The following is a 13,332-nucleotide window of genomic DNA, read 5'->3' on the forward strand; positions in this document are numbered from 1 at the left end:
GGAACGCAATGGATTATGATCATTGTAGTTAATTACCATGTTTTCTGTGCTAAACTGCACTTCATGACCAAAAGTATGTGGACACCTGCTCGTCAAACTTCTCATTCCAAAATCATGGGCATTAATACGAGTTGGTCCCCCTTTTGCTGCTATAACAGCCTCCACTCTTCTGGGAAGGCTTTCCAGTAGATGTTGGAACATTGCTGTGGGTACTTGCTTCCATTCAGCCACAAGAGCATTAGTGAGGTCGGGCACTGATGTTGGGCGATTAGGCCTGGCTCACTGTTGGCGTTCCAATTTATCCCAAAGGTGTTTGATGGGGTTGAGGTCAGGGCTCTGTGCAGGCCAGCCAAGTTCTTCCGCACCGATCTCGACAAACCATTTCTGTATGGACCTAGATTTGTGCACGGGTGTTGTCATGCTGAAACAAAGTTGGAAGCACAGAATCATCTAGAATCTCATTGTGTGCTGTAGCGTTAAGATTTCCATTTCATGAAGCTCCTGACAAATAGTTATTGTGCTGGCATTGCTTCCAGAGGCAGTTTGGAACTTGGTAGTGAGTGTTGCAACCGAGGACAGGTGATTTTTATGCGCATACAGCACTCGGCGGTCCCGTTCTGTGAGCTTGTGTGGCCTACCACTTTGCGGCTGAACTGTTGTTGCTCCTACATATTGCCACTTCATAAAAACATCACTAGCACGGCAGAAATTTGACATACTGACTTGTTGGAAAGGTGGCATTCTATGACAGTGTCACTTCGAAAGTCACTGAGCTCTTCAGTAAGGCCATTCTTCGGCCAATGTTTGTCTATAGAGATTGCATGGCTGTGTGCTCGATTTTATACACCTGTCAGCAAAGGGGTGTCCACATACTTTTGTATAGTGTATATAGACGTTGGTCAATTAGTTAAAACTACATTTCTAGAAATCTCTCAGCACTAGTGTTGCATAACTTTTCTAATTAAATAAATGAAATAAGTATACAAATGTTATTTGTTCACTCAGGTTCCCTTTATTTGATATTTGGTTTTGGTTGAAGATCTGATAACATTCAGTGTAAAGAATATGCAAATATAGAGAATCTGAAATACATTTTTACGGACGGCATTGTACATAGGCATGAACTGTTGATGAGGAACTGCTTGAGGCGTCTGCATCTAAATAAAATTCCAGACTTTTAGGTTATTGCCCCCATTACTTTTGACATTTCAAATCACTGTACCATTAGTACTCTTCCACGTCAGTGTCTATGCGGTTGTTTTTCCTTGACCACATGGCCTGTAGACATGGAGTTTCTGGAGGTTCTTATGGATGGACTGGACCGCGTGCTGCTGGTACGTGGCGGAGGCAGGGAGGTGATAACAATCTATTCCTAACGCCAACAGACATGGGCGGGTATGGTGCAGCCTCAGAGAATCCGGCGGGGTCATCCGGACAAATGGCTGGGCCTCAGCCTCCACCACAGTGCCAGGAGAGGAGTGGGTCGCCCCTATACTGTAGTATAGGAGGACAGTAGGGGGCTGCCTCCACATGCGGAGCAGACTAAGCACACACTGCTGCTGACTGGAGGACAACAGAGGGCACTCTGGATAATCTTTCCATTTCTTATTGTCTTCCGTTCAGGTTTTCCATGTCAGTCGTTAGGAATAGGAATTCTTTCAGTAGAACAAAGTGCATAAGTAATGATATTAGGATGGATAGAGATGTCCTCGGATGACATGGCTCAGGACTCTAATGTAGTATGGTCTAGCCTAGCTGACATAGGATGTAGCTTGTAAGTCCAGATGGTAGACGGGTGTTTAAATCCCAGGTTAGGCAGCCTACTGTGGTTGTGCCCTTGAGTGAGCCACTTGCCCTGTAGTGCACTACTTTTGACGAGAGCTCTTATGGGCCCTGGTCAAATGTAATGCTCTATATCGGGAATAGGGTGCCATTTGGCAGAACTGGCCTTGGGCATAAGCAGTCGCGTAGGGCCCCACAGCCTCTTGTGAACAAAAAAGAACTTCGTCGGGGTCTCAACATTCTGTTATACACAAGGTGAAATTTGTCAATATATATTCGTTTTAGGGAGTAGATCAGTTTTAATATCGCAGATAGATTGTGGCTTCCAAACCCCCATATATTTTTATATATATTATACAGTACCAGTCAAAAGGGTTTTTCTTTATATTTTACTATTTTCTACATTGTAGAATAATAGTGATGACATCAGAACTATGAAATAACACACATGGAATCATGTTGTAACCAACAATGTGTTAAACAAATCAAAATATATTTTATATTTGAGATTCTTCAAAGTAGCCACCCATTGCCTTAATGATAGCTTTACACACTCTTGGCATTCTCTCAACCAACTTCATGAGGTAGTCACCTGGAATGCATTTCAATTAACAGGTGTGCCTTGTTAAAAGTTAATTTGTGGGATTTCTTTTCCTAGTGCGTTTGAGACTGTCAGTTATGTTGTGACAAGGAAGGGGTGGTATACAGAAGATAGCCCTATTTGGTGAAAGACCAAGTCCATATTGTGGCAAAAGCAGCTCAAATAAGCAAAGAGAAACGACAGTCCACCATTACTTTGTAAGACATGAAGGTCAATCAATCCAGAAAATTTCAAGAACTTTGAAAGTTTCTTCAAGTGCAGTCGCAATATCAACAAGCGCTATGATGAAACTGGCTCTCATGAGGACCACCACAGGAAAGAAAGACCCACAGTTAATAAGTCATTCGAGTTAACTGCACCTCAGATTGCAGTCCAAGTAAATGTTTCACAAAGTTCAAGTAACAGACACACATCTCAACATCAACTGTTTAGAGGAGACTGAGTAAATCAGGCCTTCATGATCGAATTGCTGCAAAGAAACCACTACTAAAGGACACCAACAAGAAGAACAGACTTGCTTGGGCCAAGAAACACGAGCAATGGACATTAGACTGGTGGAAATCTGTCCTTTGGTCTGATGAGTCCAAATTTGAGATTTTTGGTTCCAACCGCTGTGTATTTGTGAAACGCAGAGTAGGTGAACTGATAATCTCTGCATGTGTGGTTCCTACCGTGAAGCATGGAGGAGGAGGTGTGATGGTGTGGGGGTGCTTTGCTGGTGACACTGCATTCTGCAGCGATACTCCATCCCATCTGGTTTGTGCTTAGTGGGACTATCATTTGTTTTTCAACAGCGCAATGACCCAAAACACACCTCCAGGCTGTGTATGCACTATTTGACCAATGAGAATGATGGAGTGCTGCATCAGATGACCTGGCCACCACAATAACCCGACCTCAACCCAATTGAGAGAGTCTGGGATGTTGGACCGCTGAGTGAAGGAAAAGCATCCAGGAAAAGCAGTGCTCAGCATATGTGGGATTTCCTTCAAGACTGTTGGAAAAGCATTCCTAATAGTTTTGATGTCTTCACTATTGTTCTACAATGTAAAAAAAAAAAAAAAAAAAACCTTGAATGAGTAGCTGTGTCCCAAACTTGTGTGTGTATGAGTTGAAATCGGAAGTTTACATACACCTTAGCCAAATACATTTAAAATCAGTTTTACACAATTCCTGACATTCAATCCAAGTAAAAAATTCCCTGTCTTAGGTCAGTTAGGATCCCCACTTTATTTTAAGAATATGAAATGTCAGAATAATAGAGAGAATGATTTATTTCAGTTTTTATTTATTTCATCACATTCCCAATGGGTCAGAAGTTTACATACACTCAATTAGTATTTGGTAGCATTGCCTTTACATTGTTTAACTTTGGTCAAACGTTTCGGGTAGCCTTCCACAAGCTTCCCGCAATAACTTGGGTGAATTTTGGCCCATTCCTCCTGACAGAGCTGTTGTAACTGAGTCTGGTTTGTAGGCCTCCTTGCTCGCACACGCTTTTTCAGTTCTGCCCACAAATGTTCTATAGGATTGAGGTCAGGGCTTTGTGATGGCCACTCCAATATCTTTGTTGTCCTTAACCCATTTTGCCACAACTTTGGAAGTATGCTTGTCCATTTGGAAGACCCATTTGCGACCAAGCTTCAACTTCCTGACTGATGTCTTGAGATGTTGCTTCATTATATCCACATAATTGTCCACCTCATGATGCCATCTATTTTGTGAAGTGCACCAGCCCCTCCTGCAGCAAAGCACCCTCACAACATGATGCTTCCACCCCTGTGCTTCACGGTTGGGAGGGTGTTTTTTGACTTGCAAGCCTCCCCCTATTTCCTCCAAACATAATGATGGTCATTATGGTCAAACAGTTCTATTTTTGTTTCATCAGACCAGAGGATATTTCTCCAAAAAGTACCGTCTTTGTCCCCATTTGCAGTTGCAAACTGCTTTTTTATGGCGGTTTTTGAGCAGTGGCTTCTTCCTTGCTGAGCAGCCTTTCAGGTTATGTCAATATAGGACTCGTTTTACTGTGGATATATACTTTTGTACCGGTTTCCTCCAGCATCTTCACAAGGTCCTTTGCTGTTGTTCCGGGATTGATTTGCACTTTTCTCATTAATGTACGTTCATCTCTAGGAGACAGAATGCGTCGCCTTCCTGAGCGGTATGACGGCTGCGTGGTCCCATGGTGTTTATACTCGCCTGTTATTGATGGTACAGATGAACGTGGTACCTTCAGGCGTTTGGAAACTGTTCCCAAGGATGAACCAGACTTATGGAGGTCTACAATTTATTTTCTGAGGTCTCGGCTGATTTCTTTTGATTTCCCCATGATGTCAAGCAAAGAGGCACTGAGGTTGAAGGTAGGCCTTGAAATACAGCCACAGGTACACCTCCAATTGACTCAAATGATGTCAATTAGCCTATCAGAAGCTTCTAAAGCCATGACATCATTTTCTGGAATTTTCCAAGCTGTTTAAAGGTACAGTCAAATTAGTGTTTGTAAACTTCTGACCCACTGGAATTGTGATAGTGAATTGTAAATTTTATTATCTGTCTCTAAACAATTGTTGGAAAAATGACTTGTGTCATGCACCAAGTAGATATCCTAACCGACTTGCCAAAACTAGAGTTTAACAAGAAATTTGTGGAGTGGTTGAAAAACGAGTTTTAATGACTCCAACCTAAGTGTATGTAAACTTCCGACTTCAACTGTGTGTATGTAATAGTTTTTTTTATCCTTCAGCTGCCCTCAATCCCTCACATCTATCTCTGAAGACCATCCAGTTGGATTTCTATTTGCCATATATTTTTAACTGTGCTGTTATGAACCTTTGTACATTTTACAGACACAGTATATTTTACATGAGTTATCTTGTTATTTTTAGTCCCACCCTTCATCTCCACTCAACCCTTTCCATATATCTCTGACCACCATCCAGTTTCTATTTGCTATATATTTTTCAGCTGTGATGTTTCAAAAAAGTTCTGAAATGTTCTATCATATTTTCTACAGATTGTAAATTAAAGATAAACCTTTTTGCTAAGAGTATTATATTATTGATCGATTGAATATGACTTTTCAAATCACCCAGCAGTGCTATTTGTAGAGTTAGCTCCAAGTAAATGTTGCAATTCAAGAGCCATCCCTGAACCTGCGACCAAAAACAAGATGCATATTGACAGTACCAAAACAAATGATCTAATGATTGTCTCTGCAGCAAAATGTGCAGAGCTGGGACGGTTGTATCCCCCATATATATAATGTTCTATTGGTTGCAAGATTTTTGTATAATAATTTAAATTGAAAAAGGTATTGAATCCAGAATCATTTTGTGTCAGTTCATAAACCATGTGCCATGAAATTGGTACATCAAAAATATCTTCCCGACTACTTTGCAATCTGTATGGCACAGCTGTCAATTTTTGGGATCTTAAATGAAACTGGTATACTTTTTTATTTATCACAATTGTCTTTAACCAATTTTGGTCTTTAATGAAGGGCCAACAGAGAAGTTCCTTACTTTCTCCCCTTTTCACATGCTTCTTCCATTTTTGCGGTAATGCTGCAATTAGTTGGTTGTACAGCAGACATTTACATATATTTTTGTTAGCTGCATGTGTGACTCCACCAGTCCTATTTATGATATAATTTTTAGTTTTTTTTATCAATCAGTATATTTGAGTTTAACCGTAATATTTTTTCTGTCTTTTCTGGTGGATTAAACTGAAATTGCAACCAACTTTCTATGGCTTGTTTTAAAAATAGCACAAAAAAAAAATATATATATATATATATTTTAATTTTTTTTTAGATAATTCCATTTTCAAAAAACAAAGTGAGAGGTTGTAATCTGAATAAAGGGGAAAAGGGCATTCTTGAACATGGGCTGAGACATTCTTACGAATCTGCTTGAGAACCAGTTTTAAGTAGAACTTTTGTATGACTGAAGCCTTTAGTGAGAGGTCTAATGCTTTAATATTTATTCATTTCTGCCCTCCGAATTCATATTCATTATATAAATAGGCCCATTTAATTTTTATCTGGCTTCCCATTCCAAATAAAATGTAATATTTTTTGCTCATATAATTTAGTGTAGGAAAGGCCAAACTGGGATATGACTAAAGAGTTAATCAGGGTGATTTTTGCACAAAGACGGGTATTTTCCTTTCCATGGTAGCAAGATCTTATCTATTTTTGCTAACTTTCTATTAAAGTGTATTGTAGTGAGAATTTCTTTATTTTGGTGATATGAATATTGAGTATGTCCACTTCACCGTCAGACCATTTTATTGGTAAACTACACGGTAATATAAAAGTTGTATTTTCTCTACGCCCCATGGCAAGATGTGTAGAATTGTATGAAATTAATGTTAAAACTTAAATTTCTCTCCGCCTTCAAGAATGGGGCCACCAAAATGTTTTGCCTGGGAGGTGGGGCAACGAAATATCGCTTAGGGCCCCCAAAAGGCTCTGCCATTTGGGACAGTCTATCATTTAGGTGTTCTATAGAGAATGAATGGTACAGTACAGGGTGTACAGTATATCCCAGTCACATTTATCAGCACCGAATGATGTGTAAGTTGGCTGGTGCACTATACGGACATACTGAGCAGTTGGCCTATTGTTTATTTTTTCAAGTCAGTAAATCAGCTGATGTCTACTTCTGCTCTTAACACACTGTAATAGGAAACAGTTGAATACCTTATTTAATTGTCTGTGATGCTATGTATTGTGTTAGAGTCCAACTGTAGTTGTACATTTCAATAGAAAAGCAGCCATTGTGTGTATTGAGATCCTTAAAGTTTCTGGTATTGATTTATTTAATGTTGTACTCTATCTACACTCTGATAGATTTTGGATGTGAATTCATGTACTGTATTTCCCGGGGTATACTGTAAACTATTATTTTGTCCCTAATGAGTATTGTAGGTAAACACAGGACTATGGGGTCGACATTGTTCCTACTACATGGTCGTACTCTCCCCTAGTGGTTATGCCGTATCTACATGCGTTATGCTTGTTTGAATCCAATGTTGTGAGGTTACAGTGTGTTTGAGGGAGCCTGAATGTGTCTGCGGTCTGCACCATATGCAATTTAGCAAGACATATTTTATGTCTTTTTTACAATAAGAATTAGCTGAATATGGAAGAACTATAAGAATATGACATGGTGTCTAAATCCATCATTTTAAGATAGATGGTAGATGAATGCAAAGATTGTTTGGCACTTTTTTAAAATTATACTATACATTTGTTTGTGACAGTATTGCATGTTGCTGGCCTATTATATACTGTAATCCACCTCATATAGAAATATAGTGGGAGACGCAAACATGTCAGCCTATTCTGCTCGCATGTGTACTAGTATGAGCCCTATAGATTCAGATGGTCTATAACGTGCCAAAGATGATATGAATGAATGAATGAATATCAGAATGACTGAGTTCATGTATTTCAATGTAAAGTTATCAGTAGCATAATTAATTTGATAGTATAGCTGGAGTACATATCTCTTATGACTCATTTTAGTTCTCTACATCAACAATCGTTAGCATAGTATTTACCGTTTCCTTTCATGTTATGTAGTTATTAAAGTTATAGACTCACCCCCCTCGACCCTTTTTGTTTAAATGTGTTGAGAAAATGGGCTGTTCGAAAAGATTTGACTGATGGGATTTGTTTTTTTTTTAATTATGAAAATCCTGAAAGTAAATAAAATGTTGTCTTTACCATTTGATATGTGTGACTCCAGACTAGAGGTTTCATTGCATTTGTTACAGCCTTTATGTGTATGACGTGAATAATTTATGTAACGTCTGGGGTTATATACAGTAGTTGTACCAAGTTCATCTTTTTATTCCTGGTTTGTTCAGCATGGGGCATTGCTTACAATAGAAAAATTGCTAAATATTTGACTGGCAAGATCTTGATGTCAATCAGGATAATGTGAAGACCTCCCACTGTGAATAACTTGTACCTGGATACTGCATAGCCTACAGTGAATCCTGATAAATGCAAGAGCTTTGGATTCATGTAACAGTGTGCACTATACTGGATCAGTCAGTTATCAGGAGAAATTTAATAGGATGTTATTGAATTGGGACTGGAAAACTGTATTGCACTCAAAGTTTGTACTTTTAGCCAACATCCCCTGTATCATACCATCATAACGTCATGACATTAATTTGACAAGACTTTCCAACAATTTGCATACCGCCCCAATAGGTCCACAGACGATGCAATCGCCATCACGCTGCACACTGCTCTGTCCCATTTGGACAAGAGGAATACCTATGTAAGAATGCTGTTCATTGACTACAGCTCAGCATTCAACACCATAGTACCCTCCAAGCTCATCATTAAGCTTGTGCCCCTGGCTCTCAACCCGGCCCTGGACTTCCTGACATGCCGCCCCCAGGTGGTGAAGATAGGAAACAACATCTCCACTTCGCTGATCCTCAACACTGGGACCTGACAAGGGTGTGTGCTCAGCCCCCTCCTGTACTCCCTGTTAACCCACGACTGCGTGGCCATGCACGCCTCCTACTCAATCATCAAGTTTGCAGACGACACTACAGTGGTAGGCCTGATTACCAACAACGATGAGACGGCCTACAGGGAGGAGGTGAGGGCCCTCGGAGTGTGGTGTCAGGAAAATAACCTCTTACTCAATGTCAGCAAAACAAAAGATGATCGTGGACTTCAGGAAACGGCAGAAGGAGCACCCCCCCAATCTACATCGACGGGACAGCAATGGAGAAGGTGGAATGTTTTAAGTTCCTCAGCGTACACATGACGGACAAACTGAAATGGTCCACCCACACAGACAGTGTGGTGAAGGCGGCGCAACAGTGCCTGTTCAACCTCAGGAGGCTGAAGAAATTAGGCTTGTCACCTAAAACCCTCACAAACTTTTACAGATGCACAATCAAGAGCATCCTGTCGGGCTGTATGACCGCCTGGTACGGCAACTGCACCGCCCACAACCGCAAGGCTCTCCAGAGGGTGGTGCGGTTTGCACAATGCATCACCATGTTCAAACTACCTGCCCTCCAGGACATCTACACCACCCAATGTCACAGGAAGGCCAAAAAGATCATCAAGGACAGCAACCACCCAAGCCACTGCCTGTTCACCCCGCTGCCATCCAGAAGGCAAGGTCAGTACAGGAGCATCAAAGCTGGGACCGAGAGACTGAAAAACATCTATCTCAAGGCCATCAGACTGTTAAACAGCCATCACTAACACAGAGAGGCTGCTGCCTACATACAGACTTGAAATCATTGGCCACTTTAATAAATAGATCACTAGTCACTAATAATGCCACTTTAATAATGTTTACATATCTTGCATTACTCATCTCTTGCCTATGCCATCACTCATCCACATATTTATATGTACACTACCATTCAAAAGTTTGGGTTCATTTAGAAATTACATTTTTTGTCCATTAAAATAACATCAAATTGATCAGAAATACAGTGTAGACATTGTTAATAATATAAATGACTATTGTAGCTGGAAACGGCAGAATTTTTTTAATGGAATCTATACATAGGCATACAGAGGCCAGTTATCAGCAACCATCACTCGTGTCTTCCAATGGCACGTTGTGTTAGCTAATTCAAATGTATCATTTTAAAAGGCTAATTGATCTTCTGTGAAGGGAATAGTACACAGCGTTGTACAGGATCTTCAGTTTCTTGAAAATTTCTCGCATGGAATTGCCTTCATTTCTCAGAACAAGAATAGACTGACGAGTTTCAGAAGAAAGTTCTTTGTTGCTGGCCATTTTGAGCCTGTAATCGAACCCACAAATGCTGATGCTCCAGATACTCAACTAGTCTAAAGAAGGCCAGTTTTATTGCTTCTTTAATCAGAACAACAGTTTTCAGCTGTGCTAACATAATTGCAAAGGGGTTTTCTAATGATCAATTAGCTAATCCAAGTTTATCAGTTTAAAAGGCTAACACAACGTGTCATTGGAACACAGGAGTGATGGTTGCTGATAATGGGCCTCCTTATGCCTATGTAGATATTGCATAAAAGAATCAGCCGTTTCCATCTACAATAGTCATTTACAACATTAACAATGTCTACACTGTATTTCTGATCAATTTGATGTTATTTTAAATGGACAAAAAAATGCTTTTCTTTCAAAAACAAGGAAACTTCTAGGTGACCCCAAAATTTGGAACGGTAGTGTATATATTCTTATTCCATCCCTTTGTGTATATTAGGTAGTTGTTGAATTGTTAGATATTACTGCACTGTTGGAACTAGAAGCACAAGCATTTTGCTACACTCGCAATAACATCTGCTAACCATGTGTATGTGACCAATAACATTTGATTGGAACATGTAGCTGTTGAAGCACATCCTATTACATTTCCCATGATGTCCTTTTTCTGCTTGGGTGCTTTCCACTGGCAAGACTTGTTATCATGTGGCTGGGAATCAATGCCTAACAACCTCTGAAACTGTCCCAACAGCCCTGCACAAACAGCTACTGTGTTAAACCAACTATTATTATGTAAGTCCTTCCAGACTAAATGGTCACAGACAAAATGCTAACAAATGTTCTAGAAGGAAGTATATTGCGTCTAACAACATGCATTTCTGTCCAAAGGCACATGAGCATTTAAATCAAGCAAGCCATGTTTGAAGTTTTTTGTTTTCCCAATTAGGACAGTACAGCCACCCATTACTTGTCAGAGAAGCCTTCGCTAAGACTCTCCTCCCTCACAGACCGTTCTCGAATATGGGTGTACTGTGAAGCGTGAACAAACCAGACAAATTAGGAAATTAGGATTTGGCAGGAACTTCCAGAAGGACTAAGATCTCCATGGTGTTTTGATTCCCCTTATAGGTTGATTATTATTATTATCACAAGATTTTATGCAATTATTTTACGCTTGACCCACTTATAAATGGCATGATGGGGGTGTTATAATACCATTTTAGCCTTCTGCTAACATTATGATGGGGGGTGTTATAATACCATTTTAGCCCTCTGCTAATATTATGATGGGGGTGTTATAATACCATTTTAGCCCTCTGCTAATATTATGATGGGGGGGTGTTATAATACCATTTTAGCCCTCTGCTAATATTATGATGGGGGTGTTATAATACCATTTTAGCCCTCTGCTAATATTATGATGGGGGGGTGTTATAATACCATTTTAGCCCTCTGCTAATATTATGATGGGGGGTGTTATAATACCATTTTAGCCCTCTGCTAATATTATGATGGGGGTGTTATAATACCATTTTAGCCCTCTGCTAACATTATGATGGGGGGGGGTGTTATAATACCATTTTAGCCCTCTGCTAACATTATGATGGGGGTGTTATAATACCATTTTAGCCCTCTGCTAACATTATGATTGGGGGTGTTATAATACAATTTTAGCCTTCTGCTAACATTATGATGGGGGGGTGTTAATACCATTTTAGCCCTCTGCTAACATTATGCCACATTACTTTGCGACCTAAGTGCAAGGCTATTATGTTTTGTGCTATTTTGTTTTTAGTCTGACTGGGGAAGGGGAATCCTCTTTTTGTTTTTAGTCTGACTGGGGAAGGGGAATCCTCTTTTGGCTCACTGGCTGCTTTTAGAGAAATGATGCTGTGAGAACTAAACTGAATTAGACTGATTTTAACATTTGGGATACAGAATGGGTTTGAGATCATACAGTCACATTAAAGAGCTTTTCCACTGGGCACAGATCGGTTAAATCAATGTTGCTTCAATTGAATTTGTCAACGCAATTTCGATTTGAAAAAAAGTTAACCATAAACTGTTGTTTTGACGGTGAAATTTCAACTACAGGATTATGTCATCATGGTACCAAAATTTCAACAGACAAACCAACATAGAACAAAAAAAGTATGTTGAATTTGTACCTTTAAAACAACCTCAGATTTTCAACAGTACAGTTGAAGTCGGAAGTTTACATACACTTAGGTTGGAGTCATTTAAAACTAATTTCAACCACTCCACAATTATCTTGTTGAGTATAGTTTTGGCAAGTCGGTTAGGACATCTACTTTGTGCATGACACAAGTAATCTTTCCAACAATTGTTTATAGACAGATTATTTAATTTATAATTCACTGTATCACAATTCCAGTGGGTGAGAAGTTTTACATACACTAAGTTGACTGTGCCTTTTAAACAGCTTGGAAAATGCCATAAAATGTCATGGCTTTAGAAGCTTCTGATAGGCTAATTGACATAATTTGAGTCAATTAGAGGTGTACCTGTGGATGTATTTCAAGGCCTACCTTCCAACTCAGTGCCTCTTTGCTTGACATCATGGGAAAATCTAAAGAAATCAGCCAAGACCTCAGAAAATAAATTGTAGACCTCCACAAGGCTGGTTCATCCTTGGGAGCAATTTCCAAATGCCTGAAGGTACCACGTTCATCTGTACAAACAATAGTACGCAAGTATAAACACCATGGGACCACGCAGCCGTCATACTGCTCAGGAAGGAGACGCGTTCTGTCTCCTAGAGATGAACGTACATTAATGAGAAAAGTGCAAATCAATCCCGGAACAACAGCAAAGGACCTTGTGAAGATGCTGGAGGAAACCGGTACAAAAGTAAATATCCACAGTAAAACGAGTCCTATATTGACATAACCTGAAAGGCTGCTCAGCAAGGAAGAAGCCACTGCTCCAAAACCGCCATAAAAAAGCCAGACTACGGTTTGCAACTGCACATGGGGACAAAGATCGTACCTTTTGGAGAAATATCCTCTGGTCTAATGAAACAGAAATAGAACTGTTTGGCCATAATGACCATCGTCATGTTTGGAGGAAAAAGGGGGAGGCTTGCAAGCCGAAGAACACCAGCCCAACCGTGAAGCACGGGGGTGGCAGCATCATGTTGTGGGGGTGCTTTGCTGCAGGAGGGACTGGTGCACTTCACAAAAT

At 40.0% G+C, this 13,332-nt stretch overlaps 1 protein-coding gene across 1 annotated transcript in view; it reads left to right on the forward strand.

The window, feature by feature from the left end:
• Positions 1-1,999, forward strand: part of LOC115169691 (solute carrier family 12 member 7) — an 85,382-nt gene extending 83,383 nt beyond the window's left edge. The window contains exon 25 of the mRNA XM_029725580.1: positions 1,285-1,999. Coding sequence (XP_029581440.1) covers positions 1,285-1,376 — 92 coding nt within the window. The 3' untranslated portion in view covers positions 1,377-1,999. The remainder of the gene's footprint in view (positions 1-1,284) is intronic.
• The last annotated feature ends 11,333 nt before the right edge of the window (positions 2,000-13,332 follow it).

The sequence above is a fragment of the Salmo trutta genome, chromosome 31 (genome assembly GCF_901001165.1).
Source record: "Salmo trutta chromosome 31, fSalTru1.1, whole genome shotgun sequence".
In the NCBI taxonomy this organism is placed as follows: Eukaryota; Metazoa; Chordata; class Actinopteri; order Salmoniformes; family Salmonidae; genus Salmo; species Salmo trutta.